General features: G+C 43.3%; 2 protein-coding genes across 4 annotated transcripts in view; one reads left to right on the top strand and one right to left on the bottom strand.

Annotated features, from left to right (window-relative positions):
* LOC146046043 (sulfotransferase 1 family member D1-like) overlaps positions 1 to 15,666 on the bottom strand; it is a 30,306-nt gene extending 14,640 nt beyond the window's left edge. For both annotated transcript variants that reach the window (XM_083165213.1, XM_083165212.1), the window contains exons 1-2: positions 15,590 to 15,666; positions 2,057 to 2,205 (exon numbers count right to left, since the gene is read on the bottom strand). In XM_083165213.1, coding sequence (XP_083021339.1) covers positions 2,057 to 2,205; positions 15,590 to 15,612 — 172 coding nt within the window. In that variant the 5' untranslated portion in view covers positions 15,613 to 15,666. The remainder of the gene's footprint in view (positions 1 to 2,056; positions 2,206 to 15,589) is intronic.
* The window catches only part of SLC25A45 (solute carrier family 25 member 45), a 109,501-nt gene that overhangs the window by 68,447 nt on the left and 17,897 nt on the right, over positions 1 to 23,157 (top strand). The gene's annotated exons all lie outside the window — the stretch shown is intronic.

Genomic DNA, 23,157 nt, shown 5'->3' on the forward strand with positions numbered 1-23,157 from the left:
ATATGGACGGATGGTGGTGGACATGGGCAGACAGGTGTGGTGGCAGGGTGTGGTTATGGGGCATGGGAACACCCTGCGTTTCATGGGCGTTCCCATGCAATTGCTAAGCATTCCCATACAAATTGCGGCATAACCCGGGGTGTCGGGGCTGGGCGGCTGACGTCACATGACAACAGCCGCCTGCCCTGTCTTCGGCTGGATGGCCGCAAATATAAGTCACTCTCCACTGACTTATATTTGGGAGCCTTGGAGAAATCACTCGATGGTCGTCGACCATCAAATTTTTTCTCCACCAGTGGGACATGTAAGGGGATGTGTTTTCATAATACATCCCTTTGCATAGTTGCCAGGGGATGCGGTGGGGGGAGGGGTGTCAACCAAAATGAGGGCGTGTAGATGTTCATTGTGGTATAGTGAATACTTTGCTAATATTTCTGATCAGTTCTAAAAATACAGGTTGAGTATCCCTTATCAGAAATGCTAGGGACCACGAGGATAAGGGATATTTAAGGTTTTTGGAATATATATTTTTTTAAACTTATCTGGTTCCCTGTTGGTGCCACGATGGTCCCACAACATCCACAGTGTCCGCCGGAGGCCTTCAGGATCCTCTTCAGTAATCCCAGGAGTGCATTGCGTGAGTTTTCGGGCGAGCCGTGACATCACCGGTGCACCCACACACTCGTGCAGTGCGCTCCTGGGACAGCTGAAGATGCTGACGAATATCCTGAAGCCCGACATGGACATTGGGGGACTTGGTAAGTATGAAAAAAGGGGCAGGGGGAATAGAAATAAAAATAAAAATATTCTAAAAAATCCAAGTTTTTTTTAAATAATTCGGATAAGAGATCTACGGATACGGGAGAGTCAACCTGTACTGTAAAATGGGTACTTATGTAGTATCTGGGCGTCCGATTTAGAAATCGGATCGGATCGCATCGCATGCGACCAAATCGTATGCGATGCGATGGTCAAGATTTTTCCATAGGATTCAATGTTAAAATGGTCTGAGTCCATTTTAACATAGAATTCAATGGCAAAAAGGGGTCCTTTTCCTTTCCCCACTATCCAAATGGGCATGGAGTTGGATATAAACCTGTGGCGAGCGTAGCGAGCCACCGAGCCCGAAGCGTGGTGAGCGTAGCGAGCCCCGCGAGGGGACACAGAATACTTTTTAAGAAATATGCGTCCCCTCGCGGGGCACGCTTCGCTCGCCACGCTTAGGGCTCGGTGGCTCGCTGCGCTCGCCACGCTATATAAAATCAACTCTATGCCCACTTGGATAGTGGGGAAATGAACAGGACCTTCGTAACATTGAATCCTATGCAAAATCGCATCGAATCGCATCGCATCGCATCTGATTGTATGCCTTAAGGTAAGGCATTCAATCACAAAATCGGCAGCCCAGATACTACATAAGTACCGTAAAATGTTTGGAAATTGTTGCCATTTTTATGCACAGTACCCTGTTTTCAGGGGATCAGATGAAATTGGACAATAAAATGTTAATGTTTTATATTTGTTGAGAATCCTTTGCAGACAATGCCTGAAGTCTGGAACCCAACGACATCACCAAATGCTGGCTTTCCTCCTTTGTTATGCTTGGCCAGGCCTTTACTGCAGCTGTCTAGTTGATGTTTGTTCATGGGTATTTTGCATTCAGCTTTGTATTCAGCAAGCGAAATGCATGATCAATTGGGTTTAGATCAAGTGATTGACAATTGCAGAATATTCTTCTTCTCTGCCTTAAAATACTCCTGGCTTGCTTCCACAGGATGTTTTAGACAATTGTACATCTGTACTATGAAGTGCCTTCTTACCAACTTTGTTGAATGTGACTGAATCTGAGCAGACAGCATATCTATATACACTTATCGGGCTGGTCTTGTCACATGATCAATAAACACTAGTGCAGTGGTTCTCAACCTCAGTCCACAGGACCCCATTTACAGCTGGTGAAAATAGTCAGTTTTCGCTGATCGGCAGCCACATTGAATACCCCCCATATTTTTTCTTCATAAGTTAATATACTGTAATGGTTTTATCAGAGCATTACCAGCTTTGGGATATGTTGATATGACCACATCATCAGACCTGGCTTGAAAGGTTTCCACACTCTCCCAATTTTTGGCAATTTCTATCCCTATTGGGATCCCACGCACAGGAGCCAACGCCTGAAGTGAATGGATATCCATGGTTTTTATTCTGTGGAATAAAACATGTTTTTTTCAATATAATTGTTTTTATTCTCTTCAAGTATAAATTAATAATCCTACTAAATAATACACAGATACAAATCCACAGTGGACGTGTAAAGCCCCACATTGATGCAGTTTTTGGTCTTTCAGGTTTTTATCATGCGCAACTATGGATAGTTCTAACCATAGATGTCCATGTTAAGACTTTATCATAGACGTCTATGGTGGGAACTGGCAAATCAGCCTGACTGGAAAGTCAATTGGGGTCAGCCATAAAGGTGACCTCAATTGACTTTGCTGTCTGGCTGAATTTCCGGTTCCCACCATAGACATCCATATTAAAGTATTAACATGGAAGTCTATGGCAATAACCGGCCATAGACGCACATGTTAAATTCATAACACCCGTGTCTATGGAGGAGCGTACAACCTATCAGGCACAAAGCTCCCATGTTAGTGGGATTCACCTCATTCTTGGGGATGAGCTGCATGTGTCAAGGCACTCTTCATTAGTGAAGTAAGTAAAGTTAAATATTGCTAAATAATTAAAACTTTACTTTTAATTTTATTAGTAAATAATAAACATAGCAACAAATATATAGACCTAAAAATACTGTAGAATATTTTATCAAGGACCAGTTTTAGCAGGACCTATAAATGGATCAAATTCCTAGTGTGAAATTCAACATATAAAGTTGTTAGATAAGAGTGACAATATCAATGGCCAGTGGCAGCTCTTACCAGTATGGAGGAGGGGGCTGCCGTAATGTGCCCCCCCCCCCTCCGCTGCCGCCCCCGGCCACTGCCATGCTCCCCGACCCCTCCCGAGTCCCCTGCACGGGGCCAGTGCATGCACAGTAACATCATACATACTGCACATGCGCTGGCTCAAGCCTCCGTGGACTGCCTTTGCAGCAGCCCCCGGAGGCTTGATCGGGTCCGGCGCATGCGCAGTATGCTCCGCGGTACTGCGCATGCGCAGAATCTGTTTTGGGGGCTGTCGCGCATTTGCAGAGAGAGGCATCCTGGAGGGAGGGAACACCTCCCAATGGGACTGCCTTGAGTGACTGGCAGGTCAGACTTCCAATAGGAAGTCACTGCCAGTCACAGTGAAGCCAGTGCAGTCTCACAGACTGCAACTGGCTTCACTTTAGGCAGAGACAGTGGTGGATTTTACCTGGGGGGGGCTTCAGCCCATAGGTAAAAACCGCCACTGTCAATGGCACATTGAAAAATGTGTTACCATATCCTATTGCTATACATACACAATGGTAAATAGCATTTAGTGTTAACCACTTCTACAACAAGTATAAAAAAAACTTCAAATATTCCCTTACATCACTTAGAATCAGACCAAAAAATCCCATTTTAAATCAATCAATGTCAGTGTTGCTCCAAAAGGGTTCACAGCTGTATAGAGATCTTATAACATTGTAACCTGCTATAGGGATGGACGTCCTTGGGGTCATCGATGGCAGCATAATATCTAATGGCTGACAATCAATGATTTTGACTTTAGATGGTCATTTTTTTTCCTTTGACTGACTGCCCCTTCACTTTTGGGAGAATAAAAAATCCTGTTTGGTTATGCTGTGCCATCAATGGGGGCCCCATCTGGTTCTCCCCGCTGATGTCAAAACTATTCTACATCGACCATAAACCATCAATGATTATGATTCATCGATGGTTGATGTCTATCCCTAGCCTGCTAGCTATTTGGAATGAATATACAGAAGCAGCTATTTTGTCATCATAAAACCAGATACCTATTACCACATATGTATAAACTGCAATATAATCATTAAATTAGATGGATATTCTTGTATTGTCAATAGCTAATAGAGAAATATGTCCTGTACTAGGGTTTCATGAATTTCTGCTTTCCATTTGTTTGCTGCTTGGGCATTGAATGGTGGATGAGAGGATGTCTGATAGCTTTTCCAGGAAAGAAAGTATGGAAAAGGTAGATCCTTTTTGCTCTGTTTTGGGGTAACCCATGTTGACGGGCAATGCAATGAAGTTCTGGGTACCAGAAAAGAGAGCATTATAAAAAATACCAGAGTTTCAAGAAGTGTGTACCAGCAGTGTATAGGCGTGCTTGCGAACAGCAGGACCTGTGTCTGCCTCATGTGCATTTCACCCACAACAAGGCTTGTCACAGTTCATCACAGGATGATTAGCAGAGAAACAAATCAATGGCATATTCTAATCTACTGGCAAGAGAGTCCAATTAGCCAGTAACATCAGGCAAAAGAGTGATTGATAGTTCATAAACAAATCAAAATAATTATACTAGTCCAGTAGTTCCCAACTATCATTGCACCCTTCTGCCTAAAGTTTCTCATCAAGAAAGTCAGAAATATTTTTTAAATTAAGTAAATTGTCTTAGGATCAGTTATGTGATAATAGACAGGATTCACTTCTGTTTGTACACAATTTGCCTGTTACACCGGCCATAAATAATTTGAATTAATCATGGACCACCAATCCAGGACACCCCTGCTAGTCCGGGCTCAGAGTTTGGGAACCACTGTACTAGTTTCATCATAAACTGATCACTTGTTATCCAGTTATAGTGGTGTAATATACAATGGGCCACTGGTGCCACCTAGAATGATTGATAGAGCATACTATCATAATACTGGTCAATGGAATTTACCTCTCCATGGGCATATGGTTATAGAACTATATATTTCCTATTTCCTATTTTTATTCCTATACTGTATATACCTTTATCCAACCCCCGTTTCCTTCTATAAAGGCCCCATACGCTTGTCCGACTTGTCCTAAGGACAAGTCAGACCCAATATACCCTGAGCTCCCTGGCAGCTCCCTGGAAGGGCTCACATACGTTCTGACACTTGAAAGATGGGACGCCGGAGAAATCCCCAAAAACACTCAAAGAATGGACTGCCACTGATTGGCTGAGAGAGCTCTCTCAGCCAATCAGTGGCCGGCCATTCTTCTGAATTAAAAAAAAAATTCGGTACTCTTTACCTAGCACGGCGCCCATCGCGGCCATCGCGGGCATTGAATGCACTAAAAAATCGGGTGCGACGCGATGCCCGCGATTTCCCATAGGGAACAATGTTAAATGTCTCAATTGACCCGATTTTTCTGTTCAATGCCTCAATTGACCCGATTTTTCCATAGGAAACAATGTTAAATAGCCCACAGAGGCCAAATAGGCACCCTAGGCATCGGATCATGTGTCAGACACATCCAATTTGAGCCTGATCTCGGCCCGATCCTGTATTTAAAAGAGTATAACAGAGGGAAAAGAATATTGCATTGATGGTGTCAGTGGCATAAGCTTGGCCGAGTTGCCCGGAGGCAAGATAAACATTGGTCCCCCCCCCCCCCACACACACCTCCTTATATAAATATATGCATGTGTGGCAGATGACTCCATTGCCTCCCGGAGTTATGCCTCTGGATGGTGTGACAAACCATCAAAAGGGATAAACTGAGTAAAGCAGAGGAAGAAACTGAAGAAGAATAGAGAAGAAAAGTAAAGGGATAGGGGAAATATTAAGGTTAAGACCCCCATTCACTTCTGTGAGGTATAACGTAAAAATCCTGCATGCAATATCCTGCCAACTGACCCGGCAGCTCCACCTATGATACAGCGAATGCGAGTCTTACAATGCACTGTATCCGATCCAAGCCATCTGCGGTATCCGTCATATCTTTGTGTCAGCCATAATGATCTTCAGATCCGATCTGATGTGGACTGCGCATTGAATAAGAATCAGAGCTAAAACACATATGATGTGACACTTATTACATGAGTTTATTGGCCCGATGGGATAAAATCGTGTGAAACGGGCCATATCACATAAGTATATGGGCACCTTAAGTGAACATAGAGAATGAGGGATGGCCTTTGGGCAAAAGCTTTAAAAACTAAAACAAGTTGATAGATGATCCAATTATCACTATATTAGAATTCGCCCTATAATCTCTTTCAGCTCTTTTCTTTTTTTTTTTATCCTTTCACCTACCTAGTTTTATTGCTTGTTTCACCTCTCACCTCTATGTATTATTGACCAATTAAGACCAAGCTGTAAAAGGTATGCACATCCTCCTGGATTTTTTTTAAAATACATATTTGGGCCTAATTCAGTATGAGTAGCAAATTACCTAAAGAAATCGCTAATAGCGATTTCCCCTTAATTTGCGCATTCACGCCCGGCTGCTGTAATTTTGCGAATTCTCAAAAAATGATAATTTATGCTGAATCAGGCTATTTATTCCATATAATCTAGAATGAAAGGGCAGATTTAGTTTTTTTACTAAAATAATATGAAAAAGAGTGTTTTTGCACTTTTATTCACAATATTTCAGTAAGTATCACCTAAACGCATTAAAGGGCTTTTGAATTTTAATTTATTTTTGTTACCAGATCACATTTCCCATACTTTGAATAGGAAATGTGATCTGGACACATTTACTAAAAAAAAAAAAGTAAACAAAACCCGCAGTGATTATAATGCCAGGTTCGGCTGGTGAATTCACAGGGCTGTAATGGCCCATGACTGATAACCATCCCTCCACCCCACTGGACAGTCATTGATAGCAATCCCTGGACATGTTAGTCATAGCCAGAGTCATCGCTGCCCTTCTGCTCCACAAGAGCTTACTGTCCTCCCTGAGCTCGCCTTGCAGATGATAACAGATGATAATATAAGGTTGGAGACCCTATGCATTGCTTTGCCCAGGGACCTACATTAATGTAAAGGCCGCAGTGACGTCCCTTACCTAATTGACCAACAAGGTGGTAGAGGAGGGTCCCTGCATACAAAAGGGGGAAGTGGGTATGGATTTGGCGGAGGGGGTGTGGTTTAGCATCCTGACCCCCGTTTTCATAATTACAGGGGATGCAGGCGGCCTCTGGAGGCTGCTGTCATTGAGCAGTAGCCAGTATTTTGGTTTCACCCCTTGGTGCGTGACACCCGAGTGGGGCCCGCACCCCTGTAATGATGCAAATTAACTGGCTTGCTCATTAGACAAGTCTTCCCCACAAAAGTATACATGCACTCATACCCATATTATTTTGTGATCTTACACTTAGAACTCCTTGCACCGGAAAAGGAAGAACAGAAGAGGGCATGCATTTACCGAGGCATATTGCAAAATGATGATGATGACAATTTATTTAATGGCTTCTAATTATACAAATTAAGATTGTCCTCTAAAGGCCCCTATACACTACTCCGAGGTATTGCAGGCAGCCTCACATGCGATACCTGTGGTCATTTAACATATTGGGGGAAATTTACTAAGATGTGAATTCTACTTCACATGTGATGTTGCTATGGGAAACCAATCAGATCCTGTCTACTATCTTCTAGAGAGTGCTAAATAAATAAGAAGTAGATTCTGATTGGTTGCCCATAGCAACAACACATGTGAAGTAGAATTCACATCTTAGTAAATTTCCTCCATTATGTATTGTATGCAACCCCCAGCAAGTGTATCCACCCTAATCCGGTTTGATGCGCACAGAACCACTCATCTGCTCGGAATTGGAGGTTATGCACATATATTTGGGCACATTTTTTACCTGATTTTTTATCTGCTCGGAATTGGAGGTTATGCACATATATTTGGGCACATTTTGTACCTGATTTTTTAGCCTGATTTGTTGGAATCGGGTGAAAAGGGCCCAAATCATATAAGTGTATGGCCAGCTTTAGGCTGATGCTATATATATATTTTTTTTATTGAAGCTCTAACCTAAAATTGTGGCCATCTCCTGACATTACTTGATTGACATTGCCAATTGGAGTACTGAAGGAAAGAACATTCCCATTTCAATGGTTTGAAGGGAATATATTTAATTTGTGTAATTAACATTTATTATTAACGGATAAGACACTACTCTCGTCTAAATGACGCTTTATTGCATTATTGTGTACTAATAGGGTAATGCAAGTTTTAAAATAACTACCTACATCCAGGGCCGGTGCAAGGCACCGGAGTGCCCCAGGCGAGTCGGGGTGGGGGCGCCCCGGTGCGGGGGGGGGGGGGGGGGGGGTACCTGTCCTGCGGCGCTGTGTATTTAAATCTGGCGGCGGAGGCAGCGGGGGTCCCTGCAGTCCATTAGAAATCACGAGCGCTATCCGCCGGGCTATGCGGAAGCGCTTCTAGTGTGAAAACACTGGCAGCACGCTGATTGGCTGAGATCAGCGTGCGCCGTGCTGCCAGAGTTTTCACACTAGAAGCGCTTCCGCACAGCCCGGCGGATAGCGCTCGTGATTTTTAATGGACTGCAGGGACCCCCGCTGCCTCCGCCGCCAGATTTAAATACACAGCGCCGTAGGACAGGTAACCGGGCGGCACAAAATGCCGCCCTCCAGTGGCCGGCGCCCTAGGCAAATGCCTAGATTTGCCTAGTGGTGGCGCCGGCCCTGCCTACATCATAGGGCATAAATATCACACATATGTCTGGGGCTGCTGTTTTAGTGTTTGCATGCATTATTCAGGGCACCAATGTATCTAACACTACTCAAGCAAATAAATTGATTAGAAGTGCTGTTTTCAGTAGCTGTAGGGTGAATTGCTTAGTGGTTATTTGTTTGCATGACATTATTGCATAACAGCTGCTATTTTTTCCGATGCTTGTTCATTCTTTTTTTTTTATATTTATCTTTATTGAAAAAATTTTACATTAACAAATACAGTTATTACAAGACAACAAATTGGACATACAATAAACATATAAGTAGTGCATAATATGTTGATATGCTTCAGTTACATTCATGGTTCAGATAAATTAAGTTGGGGGGTGCAGTACTCCCCAGGTTATAGCTAGTGCCAGGTATATTGCCAGGGCCATATTTAATAAGCATTTTTCCAGGAACAGGAGGGAGAGCGTTTCAACCTTAAGTGTTTTATCAAGATAAGTTTTGATCGAGCGGCATTGTAAGAACTCTATCAAGACGAGAACAGATTGTTCCGTGAACCAGGATAATAAGAAAATACAAAGCCTGTATTCATTGAAGTAAAGTTTCCAGTGCTATAGTGTCACGTTCGATCGATAGACGATATATAACAGTGCAACTGAAACAAAATCAAGTGTTACAAACAACAGAAGGTGATTAGGATTCTTAATGCCATTTCAGGCAAAATTGGGAGCAGCGATCATTTAAACATTAAGTGGTTTGTCAAGTCTGACTTCGACCAGACAGTGTAATAGATATATATATATATATATATATAAAATTATATCTGTGCAAACCAAAGTGTTACATTACCCGGAATAGTGGACATATAGGAAAACTATACAAGTTAAAAGTGCATTTACCAGTGCAATGATAGCATATTGTGGATAGTGGACAGTGTAAAGAGATACAACCAAAAACAAAAAATTAAACGACAGGCGTAAAGTCTCAGGTTCTGCTATTTGTTGGTAGTGTCATATTTTGAATAATACCACTTCTCCCATATACCAAAAAATGTGTCTATAGAGTTCCTGGAAAATGCACATACTGCTCATGTACCATGTTCATATTAACCAAAGCAATTCATTCCTGGATCCCTGGACCTTTTTTAAACCATCCAACAGCGGGCTGTAACGACCTTGGCAATAGCACATAGATTTAACAGTAGCTGTCGGAATCCCAGTGGAATATTTCTAGGCCATGCCCCAAGAATAATTGCCAGGGGGAGAAAATCATTATTTGCCAGCCCAATATCCGCCAATATCTTCCCAATCTCTTGCTAAAACTTCTGTACAACACAGCATTTCCACATTAAATGCCAAAAACCACAGCCTATTGCATGACACTTTGGGCATCGACTACAGCTATCCTGTGAGAATCTAGAGATCCTATCCGGAGTTAGATAAGTACGATATAAAATATTTAATTGGACCTGCTGATTTCTTAAAGAGTTCGTAGCCAGGCAGGGAGCGTCGAGAGCTAGTCTCCAGTTTTCGGCACTGATCTCTAGAATATTACTCGACCACTTATGAATCAACCCCTCCATACCGTCTCTTTGAGTGTTTATCAGAAGGTATTTATAACATTTTGATAGGCATTTACTGTTGCCCATAGTTTTAATAAATTTTTTCATAGGGGACTCCGCCAGGAAGATTTGCTTCAACCGGTTTTGTTGTGTTGAAGCACTCCTCAGCTGCAAGAATCTGTAAAACATATGTTTAGGAAGTGCAAATTCCGACTGCAGCTGAGAAAAGTGCTTCAACTCATTGCTATTGAAAATCTGCCCAACGGAACAAACTCCATAATGCCCCCATATTCTTCCTCCTTGACTTGCATTTAAACTGGAAAACTGGGCCATAGAAAATATTTATGTATCGGGATCAATACTATCAAACTCCATTTTTCTACATGCCCACTGCCATATATATCGAAGTTGTTTAATAAATGGGGGAAGGTTATACTAACACCCCGGTTTTAATATGGCCTGTAAAGGAGAATGGCTGGGAAATACGCAACCAATGCAGCTTGCCAACTACGCAGAGTATTCATCACCATTTATCCATGTTGCAAGGTGAGTCAATTGGGCCACGTAGTAATATATTTTAAAATTAGGCATGGCAAAGCCTCCATTGCTGCGTTCTCTGCACATAGAAGACATTTTGCTTGTTCATTCTTGGCCCAAGTGAAGGAATATACAATCACACCAGGCAGGTGTTTATGGAACTCCAGCCAATTGTGTAAGTCCCCTAGAGCCAACCAGAGGGTCTTCTGCCTATAAGAGCCACCTCTTTTTCATACCGTGTTTGATGTACCCATTCGTACTTAGAATGACGCCAGGACTTAAACATCAGCAGTAGGGCTTACCCAGTTAACTGGAGACAGCAAGGTAAGGTTACCACCTCATCCCTTTATTCCGGACACTTATTAATTACACAGGTTCTGTGGCAGTTTAAAACCAGGTAAAATGGAGTCTTGGGGGGGTATTCAATCTTCGGGTCACGGCAGACGAGCTTGCTCGCCTGCCGTGACCCAGTCCCGTTCTCGGTCAGCTCGACCGAGAACATGCAGGCGGGATTCAATGTCCCGCCTGCAGTGGGACGAGAAGGGGGCGTGGCCGCGAGTTGCGGCCGGGAAGTGACGAGATGCAGCCGGCAGCTCGTCACTTCCCGGCAGAATGAGCCCGACAGCTAGAGTTGTCGGGCTCGTTCTGCCAGGAAACCCTGTTCAATGCTGTCGGGGAAGACAGCATTGAATAGGGCCCGTCGAGCATCTCCCCCACGGGAGATGCTCGACGGCGATTGAATACCCCCCTTGAAGTCAGCCAGCCACAGAACCTGTGTAATTAATATGTGTCCGGAATTAAAGGGATGAGGTGGTAACCCCAGGGCCGGCGCCACCACTAGGCAGCTTCAGGCATTTGCCTAGGGCGCCGGCCACTGGAGGGCGGTACTGAGCTGTAGTTCTGAGCTGCAGCAGCAGCGCTCCCGCCCGAGGAGAGCAAGTACTACCAGCAGCTATTCCCGGACCCAGCAGGGAACAGGTGAGCAGTACCACTACCCCCCATCCCCCCGCATCTGCCCCTGCTCTTGGATCTGATCGGCTGGTGCCGCCCGCACCCCCGCACTGGTTAGCGGCAATGTGCGGGTGATGGCTTCCCCCTCCTTCCCTGCTGGTCAGTGTTGCTCTGCAGGTAGCGCCCACCCAGCCTGCATGCCTGCACACCCACCCAGCCTGCACGCACGCACGCCCGCCGGGGGGGGGGGTGGGGGCGGCAGCGGTGATTTAGAAGATTTGCCTAGGGTGCTGAGATGGCCAGCACCGGCCCTGGGTAACCCTACACAGGGTATTGGCTGGCTCAATATATAACTGGTTTCACAGTACTGGGAACCGAGGGGTTAACTAGCGGATATTTATATTGCTTGCGTTTAATAATTGTGACACCATGGGTTGATATGCAGGCAAAGTGTATGTGAAGCAGCTATACTGTGAGATGGTATGTGTAGCATAGTTAGGGTGACCAACTAATACTTTTAATCCGGGACACATTAATTACACAGGTTCTGTGGCAGTTTAAAACCAGGTGAAATGGAGTCTTGAGGTGTGGCAGTTTAAAACCAGGTGAAAGCCAGCCACAGAACCTGTGTAATTAATATGTGTCCCGGATTAAAGGGATGAGTTGGTCACCCTAAGCATAGTGAGGCTGAAAACCACTGCAAGCTGAACTCAGGATATGATAGACAGGCAAGGAAAAGACATGCAGAATATTCACTCGAACCAGATATATTCTCCGGATGGACAGAATATCACCAGAAACCTGCAACAGAGACCAGCAACTTACAAAAAGAAGATGCTATGACCTGGTTGCCTAGCAACAACTGGGCACTGGTGACTTGTATCAGCAGGAAGTGATTTGAAAACAGCTAGTAGTTCCTCACTACGGGGGAGATTCTCTAAACTAAAAATGCTGTAAAAACCGTTATCTGTGTTTTTACGGCATTTTGGGATGCTCTAAGCATCCCCCGCTGGGTTATCACGACGGGGGGCATCGACAGAAAAGTCTGGCGATGCCCCATAGAAGCCTATGGGCTTCTAACGTGACCCACTGCTGCCCCGCACCGACCTACTGCCGCCGCACTGAACCCCGTCACCCAGCACCTGTGACCTCCTCTGCACTATGATCCTCTTCTGGGTGCAGGGAGGAGGAGAGCCCAGCGCAGCAGCAGCAGAGCCGGGTAAGGGAGGGAGGGGAGAGCCGCCGGATCCCCATGGGACCCGCTGACTCTCACCGCAAAGGACAGCTCTTAACGCAAGAGCTGTCCTTTGCCATAATTATCGCATATGTTAGAGCATATGCGATAATTATGTTTGCGGTAGCCGGCGATGGGCGGCGGTAAGGGGGCAGGGATGTTAGAGCATCCCCCCCCCTACTTAGGGCATTTTAGGGAACTTAGGTTCTGGGTAGTGCTGATTAATTAGTTAAGAAGCTGCTGTGAAAACTCACCTTGCAGATGATTTGACAATTATTGTGTTTAAAAGAATAGCAATACAAATGGATTAAATTGTGCTGACGAATTACAATCTTTTACATGTAGTCATCACATGCTATGATCTCCACCATTATTGCATCCTCTAGCTTGCAAAGCAGTAGCCCTGTAAAATATAGTCAGAACACACAATACAGTACAATACACCATGGGGTAAATTCAATTAGTTTCGGATCCATTCTGACATTCATTTGTCGGAATGGACCAACACTATCTATTCAATCAACTACCAAATCCGAATGTTGGATTTGGCCGCTGCTCGTGCTGCTCACTCGGCCGGTGCCAGGACCGGGTGAGCAACAGTGGGAGGTGGAGAGTAGGTGGGACGGCGCAGGGTGAGCTGCTCTCACCTGGCCCGGCAGCAGGACCCCATGAGCGATGAGGAGGATGCGGGAGGTGGACGGGAGGACGGCGCCATCCTCCCTGCCTCAATCTGACATTTTTTCAAGTTGGATTGCGTTTGGCGGAAACGGGGCCAAAACCTGTCAGATTATTTTAGTCAAAAGCAGGTGGATTGGTGGCTATTCTGCCAATCAACGTGGGTTACCGACAGGTTGAATAATCTTTCCAACAAGATGGCAGTTTCCTCTGGAATTGATTATACCCCTATGCGGTAAAACAAAAACTCTCCTAAAATTAGTTAAATACATTTGCACACTAAGAGGGGTGATTCAGGTTTGTTTGCAAAGGACATTTGGTTTGCTAATGGACAAAACCATGTGCACTGCAGGTGAGGCAGATGTAACATGTGCAGAGAGTTAGATTTGGGTGAGTTATTTGTTTCTGTGTTTCCTGGGGTGAGCCAAGTGTGTCAGCATGGGGTGCTGCTAAATCAGCTGTATAGTTCCTTGGGAGCTGCCCTTTTTATTGAAAGAATAAAAAAGTTTTTCTCTTTCTTTTTTTTTACTTCAGGATTGCTGTTATGTGTGCCATATAATTTCACGTGTGCTGCTATGTGTGCCATATCAGTCTAGGGGTGCCGCTATCTGAGCCGTATAATTCCATGTGTGCCACCATGTGTGCTGTATCAGATTAGGGGTGCCGCCATCTGTGCTGAATAATTCCTGGGGTGAACCCAGTCTGCCGTATAATTCCTGGGGTGAGCCAAGTCTGACGTATATTTCTTGGGGTGCTGTCAGTTCAGGGTTGATGCTGTGTTTGCCGTATCAGTGCAGGGGTGAGGCTACCTGTGCTGTATCAGTCCAGGGGTGATGCTAAATGTGCTGTATCAGTCCAGGCAGGGTGATGCTACCTGTGCCGTATCATCTAGGGGTGATGCTAAATGTGCCGTATCAGTCCAGGGGTGATGCTACGTGTGCCGTATCAGTCCAGGGGTGATGCTACGTGTGCCGTATCAGTCTATGGGTGATGCTACGTGTGCCGTATCAGTCCAGGGGTGATGCTAGCTGTGTCGTGTCAGTCTAGGGGTGATGCTAAGTGTGTAGTGTCAGTCTAGGAGTGCAGCTAAGTGCACCATATCAGTCCAGGTGTGCTACTAAGTTAGCCATATCAGTCCAGTGATTGTGTCGCCCACTTGTGTCGGTTGGCATAGTCATCCAGCTACCTCGTACAACCTATTGGCCTAAAAACAATATTGCGAGGTGCTTCAGATTGGAAATGATTGGAATTTAATGTTATTGAGGTTAATAAAAGTGTAGGAGAAAAAAAAATGTGTGCAATTTTAGCGTTTTTTATGTTAAAAATAATAATAATCCAGATCCAAAACACAGCCAGAGATACTGACCCAAAACACAAAAAGTGGCCGGTGTACACCCCTACTCTAAATAAGGCCCCAATAATGGAATACAGCTTATATACATTTTGATATTTTCGTGCTGCTTTATGCTGCAATAAATTAAGGTTTTAAGATATTAAAATCTGCCATCTACAATCATATCACATTGTATTGTTGTATATTTTTCTCCTTCAACTCTATTTTAGCACTAAACAAACAGAGATATTACAAGGGAATAGGCAGAAGTTTATTTTGAAACAGACTCATTTCACTTGCTTGAATGAGCCCACACTCAAAACTAAGGAACCTCTAGCAACCATCCAGATGCTTTCATTTTCCAAACTGTAGTAACAATGAAAATTTTATAAATGGATTGATTGCTACTGTATACAGCACCTATGTACATTTGCATGTAGTAAGTTATCTGCACCATATAGCTCAGTAGTCCATTGTCATACAAGGCAAATCCCAACGAAATTTACATTTACCATTGAAGAGAGCAAAAATAATATTATGCTGTGTAAGAGACTTCACCAAAACTACTTGTATAAAATCCAGAACGCCTGTATAACTCACTACAGAATAAATACTATGTTACAATTTTGAGAAATATACTTGTTTGGTCTACTTTTAAATTCAGAATTAATTATATAAGTTTAAACTTACATATCTTCTTCAAAATTGATCATGTTGAGTTGCGTACAAGAATCTTGAGCAGAGAATTGAGAGTTGCCGTTCCACTGGCATCATTTCCTGTTTTTGTAATGAATATGGATCAGGTAAAATATTAACCAATCCAATGCAAAATTATCTGCCAGGAGAACTGGGCACACACATAACAGTGATGTTGGGCACACATAAGACAGAGGTGATTGGAGGTCACTCGTCAACTGTGAGATTTATTCTTTTAATGCCCACAGATTTATGGCTTTGGGCAGGCGTCTGTGTACGCCCATTGCCATGTTAATGACAATTATTGGACCATAGGAATTTGAATTGCGGAGAGAACTGAAGAGGCGTATTAAAGCAATAGGACCTCCTGCCACATTACATCATACTTCACTATTTTTCTTATAATAAACTGCTCATTTAATATATCATAGAAATTCTTAAACGTTAGAGGATTTTATTTCATATGACCAATAAATGTACTGCAGGAATTTTATTACATTGACGTTCTTGCCAAACTCAGTAACCTTTCTTTCATAATGATTAAAATTATGGCTTAAGTAACATTTTTGAGACAATTTTCCAGACCTGTTTGCAGATTCAAATAGTCCTAAAGCAGTTATGGGCAACAGGAGTATATAGGGCCCCATGGGGCACACAGAGGCCTAACTTGCATCCCGCAGTTCCCTACTGCTTATTTACTTATGTATAAAAAAGGGATAGTGAAGCGCCCCACTGATGGAATCAATCAATGTAAAATGTATAAATCATACCATCCATTTGTGTGGAAGGGAATGTCCATATATTTGTTCTTACTTTCGCACTCCAAGAACATAAAGGAAAAATGAAAAAATATATAGGGTATCGGGTCAGTCCAAAACGAATAAATATAAATCCTAAATCAGGGGATGGATGCTGTTGTTTTTTCCTTTAGAACCCGGTGTTTTTCTTGTACACTTTTAGGGTTCACCACGTGCAGTCAGAAAGGATGCAAACTCACATGTGTGCTAACACATATAAAATGGGGGATATACTCATCAAGGTTTCTTTAGGGGAATCAAATTCACATCCACTCACACTTCACGTAAGACCTCCAATTAAAAAGCAAACGCGTTGGTGGGGTGCCTTTTTGCTTTTTAATTGTTTCTTCCAATAACCCTGCTCTGAACTGGTGAGTTATCCCGGGCTTTTATTTTATTGTCATTGTGGTATCTGTAGAAAAATATTTTTTTTTTTTTACATTTACCACTGCATGGAGAGAAATCCTTTTCGCCTGGATGTAAAAGATACCTTTATGAGAGGAATAAAGTAAGCATACATGTAAGCACCCTTGGAGGTCTTACATGGTCTTACATGGAGGTCTTACATGAAATGTAAGTGGATGTGAATTTGATTCCCCTAAAGAAACCTTGATGAGTATATCCCCCGTTTTATATGTGTTAGCACACATGTGAGTTTGCATCCTTTCTGACTGCACGTGGTGAACCCTAAAAGTGTACAAGAAAAACATCGGGTTCTAAAAGAAAAAACTACAGCATCCATCCCCTGATTTAGGATTTATATGTATTAGTTTTGGACTGACCCGATACCCTATATATTTTTTCATTTTTTCCTTTATGTTCTTGGAGTGCGGAAGTAAGAACAAATATATGGACATTCCCTTCGACACAATTGGATGGCATGATTTATACATTTTACATTGATGATCCCACCAGTGGGGCGCTTCACTATCCCTTTTTTATATATTGTGTACCTCTTTCAACCAGTCCGGTAATACCTGGTTTTAGTGTTAAGCTGACCCTTTTTGCGCCGAAGCAGTATACTTTTTATCTATTGTATTTACATATGTGTTTGCAATAGCATTGTTGAGCTTATTCTTAAATTATACCAAAACAAGACTGCAATAGACTATAAAAGTTGTCATGCAGTCTTATTGGTGTCAGTGGATTGGTGAGGATGGTATCCAAATAGCCTAAACATTAGCACTGGTAATTGGATACTTGTGGTATTTGGCTGGTACACTGTAAAAATCACCAATCATTGGAGTCTGCAAATCATAGAGAGGGACGACAGATAAGAACCAATTGGCCCATCTAGTCTGCTCCTTTTTAAAATTGAGTAAATTTTTATTGATTTTGCATAAAAGAGCCAACAGAAACAATACAGACAGTAGTGCTACAATAGGTGCATATAAGAGATATGGAAAATCCGTAATCATATATGAACTGTATAGAGTAACATATAAGATCATACACATGTAATCGTGCGCATATATATCAGGATAAACAAAGCAAATATCGAAAAGGTGAGTGAATAATTCCAGTCCGTAGGTAAGTGCCTCAAGGATATCTGCCAGTCACCTCCACCGACACGTTTCGGACCCCTTGCTGGGTCCTTTTTCAAGGTGTATGCTAGTTTGTCTCCCAAACTCACTTTTTAAAAGGTGCGCCATCCAATCGCAATGCGTGTCCCACCAGCGTAATTGCGGGTGTATGTGAAGTCTCTTCTGGGTGTACCCGTCGCGGACGTCACACTTCCGGTTCCTTGAGGCACTTACCTATGGACTGGAATGCTGTATGTGACCAGGGATCCATATTTCCATGCCTGTTTGAACTGTCTTTACACAACAGTTCATTACCATCTGGTAATTATTCCTCATTGATCTCATGCACTACGTCACTTTATTGTATGCTTAGTGATTATGTATGGAATTTTTATGCATTGTTCTTATATGTTCATGTGAATTAAATACAGTTTTATGCGATGATTTTTAATCTTGTTTTCACATGAAACATCGATCTGATATTGTGATATGACTCATATATGAGGAGGATAATCATTTGAAACACTCCAGAAGGGAAGTAACCTTCTTTGTTCACAAGCACTGGTTGAAGGGATTATTCACTCACCTTTTCCAATTTAACATTTGTGGGGTATTGAAGAAACACCCTAGAATATTTCTTTCCAAGCAGCTTATTTGGTTTGCGCACTGTGGTGAATACCAAATTCCTGTATTCTGTATAAAGCAAATATCGACCCTCCATGACAAGGATAAGTAGACAATTATACAATTACCCGGGGCGCCATCTGGGTTGTCGCAAACAATGAGGCAGTTGGAGGTACATATATAGAATCAGAGCGCATGAAGAATCACTCAGCACTATCAAATTGTAACACAAAAGAGTCTACAGGTGGAAGCACTACTGTCTAACCTATAATAACCCACTAACCCCACTATTATTAATAAAGTAAACCACCCAAAAAGGCCCAAAGCAAACCTCCCATATAACCCCCCACCCTGTACAACCCACCCCCAACTCAGGTGTACTTAAAGCCCTTCCACCAATCTTACCCTTAACCCATTCTAAACTAATCTAAACAAATACCCTACGCACTCACCCAACTGGAGGATAATTGTTGTATAGACCTACTGGGGCAAAGAACTAAAGAAAGAATGAATACAAAGGGGGAATAACTTAGAATAAGTGGAAGCTCGCACACGCAAATACTTCTATATAAGCCGTCAGAAAACAGTAAAGCTTCTATGAGCAGGATATAAAAAAACACAAACACATTTATAAAAAAACAAAAAAAACACGTACAAACCCGTCCTCCCCACCAACACAAGGATATGGAGGTCAAGCTGCACCGGCCAACTAGTAATAATAACAGAAGCTATCAGTAGGATGTAGGGCAGCACCAGAACCGTAACATTAAGAAAATTACCAAAAATAAATATTAGTAGGGCCAAGGTTTCTTCCCCTGTAAAGGCAGATGTTCAGTAGTCCCTCCATCATACATCTTAGGGTACACACAAAGGGGTTGGTAGTTGTAGAAATAGGCAGATACGGAATGTTCTAATAGCAGGATAGCCACTGAAGCAATACGAGTGAGCTTGAGGTACACCCCCATGACAGGAGCTTGAGTCATAACAGAAGGCAAAGGGGATATCTCCTTCCAGCAGGACTGATCCACATATGTTACAGAAGTACCAGTTGCAGGATTTTTAGATGTAATCTCCTCCTCTCCAAATGCGGCAAGAATCTTCTGCATAGAGGCAGTAATAGCCTCGAGTATTTGGTGCAAATAATCAGGCATCATAAAGTACAGTCAATGTATACTGCGGATATACAGTAAGGGCAGAAGAGCGGTGGCTAGCACAACACTCACCACCAAGACATCAGAATGTAAATATTAGGAGGTGGAAATGGCGTCTGATTCCCATAGATCAAAATGGCCGCACTAGAGTGTTTGGGGGATGGGTTATCGGGAAGGTTGCTAGCTGCAAAGTGTGGAAGGTGTACTACTGGCACCTTCTGAAGTAATGGATTGGGAGGGGTTACACCTTGCGGTGTCACTTCGCGCTTAAGGATACCTGTCGGTAGTTATTAGTGTGCTGTACCAGTGGTAATAAATGAGAATAAGCACATCTGATTAAAAATGTGTAAATTATGTTTTATTTCATTTTAACATGAGGAAAACAAAGATGGGAATATAAAAAAGGGTTCTTTAAAAGCTAATCTCTAATGCAATTCTAAAATAATGATGCAGTATTATATTTAATATGAATATGCAAATAATAATATACTAATACCGGTATACACATACACACGGTGGATATAGGGAAAGGGGAGACACACTTGAGGTTATGTCCTGGGGGTTGAGTCCAGTGCTCCTTGAAGCAAGTGGTGTTTAAATATTCTCAGTATTTTAAATGAGTGCCTTTGTTAGCTGGGTACCTTTTTCCCGGGGAGTTGACGTGGAAGCGTCTGCCGGCAGACTCCCGTCGAGGTCCTCTTAGCCAGAGGGGTGTTCGGCGGGTCCAGATACTAACGATGTCTCGACAGACAGATGACTGGCTTCTTCAGGATAATCGCAATCTGCAATTACATTGTCTCCCTCAACAAGACTCCTAGGGGCAAATTTACTAATACGGCCATATACGGCCAATCCCTGTATGATTGGGATCGGTCGTACATGAACTGCAAATACAAATGGAGAATACGTCAAATTTACAAAGCTGTCATATTCATTTTCATTTTTATTTTCTGATGTCGTAGCCATTCGTATCCATTTGTATTTGGCGACCCGTATTTACGGCTGCATCGTACTGATCAGCCAGATCAAAAAGTCATAAAGAGAAAATAAATAATTTTAAAAATGATGTGGGGTCCTCCCGCCAGGCTGAAACCACCCCCTGTGTCATTAAACCGTTCCTGCTTTTAGAACTTCATTGCGACCAAAAAGTGGGGTCCCCCCAATATTTCTAGAACTATCATCGGGCTCATAGCCCAGCCCTGGTTCCCAAAATTCAGGGGACAAAATTAATACGGTCCCAATATATTTTGACAACCAGCACCAAACCCAAACAGCCAGTACGCTAATGTCACAGACGGGGGAACTTTTTATACAAGTTTCCCTGGCCAAAGAATTAATCCCCAGGGCAAGGAACCTGGGGGATTGGGGACCCCAAATAAAGTGCAGAAGCTCAGGGCTGTCACCAGTGCCCCTGACCAGTGGGCACCGGGCTGATTTTTTTGTGTAAAATTAGAATGATTGAGTTAAGCTGTGGAGCTCCAATACCCAGCAAGCCTCTCCTGCATGCAGGCACTTGGAGAACCACAAGTCCCAGCATGCGGAGCATTAAAGGGCCTGCTGGTATTTGTAGTTCCACAGCTTAAATAATGAAATAACACACAGACACATTAGAAAAATAAAACTTGAATTCATACTACAATCACTCATACATACTTATCTATAGGTTCCAACTTATGGCCATCCTTTTCAGTAGAAATCCTTAGCCTATATCGCCAGGGATATGGTCGCTGAGCGATCATATCCCCGTGCATACGGGGCAACGGTCTGCTTCCGCGACCAGCCTTGGGGTGCTCACTGGTCACCAGCGGCTTCCGCAGGCAAAGTGTCTTGTATTTATCAGCGACCCTCTCTGGTTGCTGATGAAAAGTCAGCAATCCTATTGCTCCTTGTGTAACATAGAAACATAGAATGTGACGGCAGATAAGAACCACTTGGCCCATCTAGTCTGCCCCTTTTTATACATGTTACCTCAAACCATATTTAATCCTTATTTTTTTGTAAGGATATCAATATGCCTATCCCAAGCATGTTTAAATTGTATTACTGTATGTGCCTCTACCACCTCTGATGGGAGGCTATTCCACTTATCTACTAGTCTTTCTGTGAAGTAATTCTTCCTCACATTTCCCCTGAATCTTCCTCCCTCTAGTTTCAGTGCATGTCCTCGTGTTCTGCTGCTCCGTGATATATTTGAAATTCTATCATGTCCCCCCTTTCCCTTCTCTGCTCCAAAGTATACATATTAAGATCTTTTAGTCTTTCCTGGTACGTTTTGTGATGTAGGCCATGCACCATATTAGTTGCCCTTTTTTGTACAGTCTCCAGTGGTGTAGCTAGGTTCCACGGTGCCTGGAGCAAGGGCATGTTTCGCGCCCCCCCCCACCCCGATTTGTAGTAGGTGGGACCAACATTATACCAATCACAGTAATGCCCATTGCACATTTTAGCGAATTTTGTAATACCCATTACACATAAAGCCAAATGCCGCAATGCCCATTACACATAAGGCCACACATGATGCCCATGATTTGTGGCGTGGGTGGGGGAGTGGTGGGTGCCGAGTTACTGCAGTTGTCAGCGGGGCAGATGTGGGGTGGGCGCAGGTGTGTGAGAATAATACAGGTTGCCATAACCCAGTAGTGGCAATATATTATAGATAGGTCAGGACTGGTACACGCTGCCATTATACTGCAGATAATGCCGGCCACAGATAAGCCGGGAAAACGCGTTGAGCCTGATACCTTTCTGTCTGGACTCTCATCCATCCGTATAAGTGTCCAGTCCATTCTCCCGATGACGAACTACCACTCCTAATATCTGGACTTTCTCATTTTGGGATACCTGCTATATTCCTAATTCCAGCGCAGAGGAGATTACTCGCCAAATAGGGAGGCTTGAGCCCTTGGAACTATAGGGCAAAGGACACTTGGGGTCACCTTTCCCTGGACTAATCATCATTTCCAGGTGACAGAAAAGCCGGCCTTAGGCATAGGCAAACTAGGAAATTGCCTAGGGCATTTGGAATGCCTAGGGGCATCAGCAGCTTCTGCTAATTAAAATGATATGCAGCATGCCTATATTCTGTGTATCAGTGAGGCTGTATCTGCATATGAAAGGAATGCATGGAAATCATTGTAACATAGCATTCCGTATGCAGGTACAGCCACAGTCGCACACAGAATATATTTATGCCACATATCTTTTGAATCATCGGAAGCTCCTTGTGTGTCCTGGTCACATAACAATGCAAATAAGACAAATTTTCAGCAAAAAAAAGCACCCAACGTTAGCAGAACGGGCCAGGAGTTGCATGGCCTAATGAAGCAATATGTATGAGGAAACATCTGTATCCAAGCAGAGGCAGAGGTCACAGTGTTAGTGGCTGTGCGAGTGCTGTCTGCGGGTGGGTTGGTTGTGCAATAGTGTTCGGCATATGTGTAAGGGGCATTATGTGTGTCATGTGTTTA

The sequence above is a fragment of the Crinia signifera genome, chromosome 11 (assembly GCF_055691185.1).
Source record: "Crinia signifera chromosome 11, ASM5569118v1, whole genome shotgun sequence".
Lineage (NCBI taxonomy): Eukaryota > Metazoa > Chordata > Amphibia > Anura > Myobatrachidae > Crinia > Crinia signifera.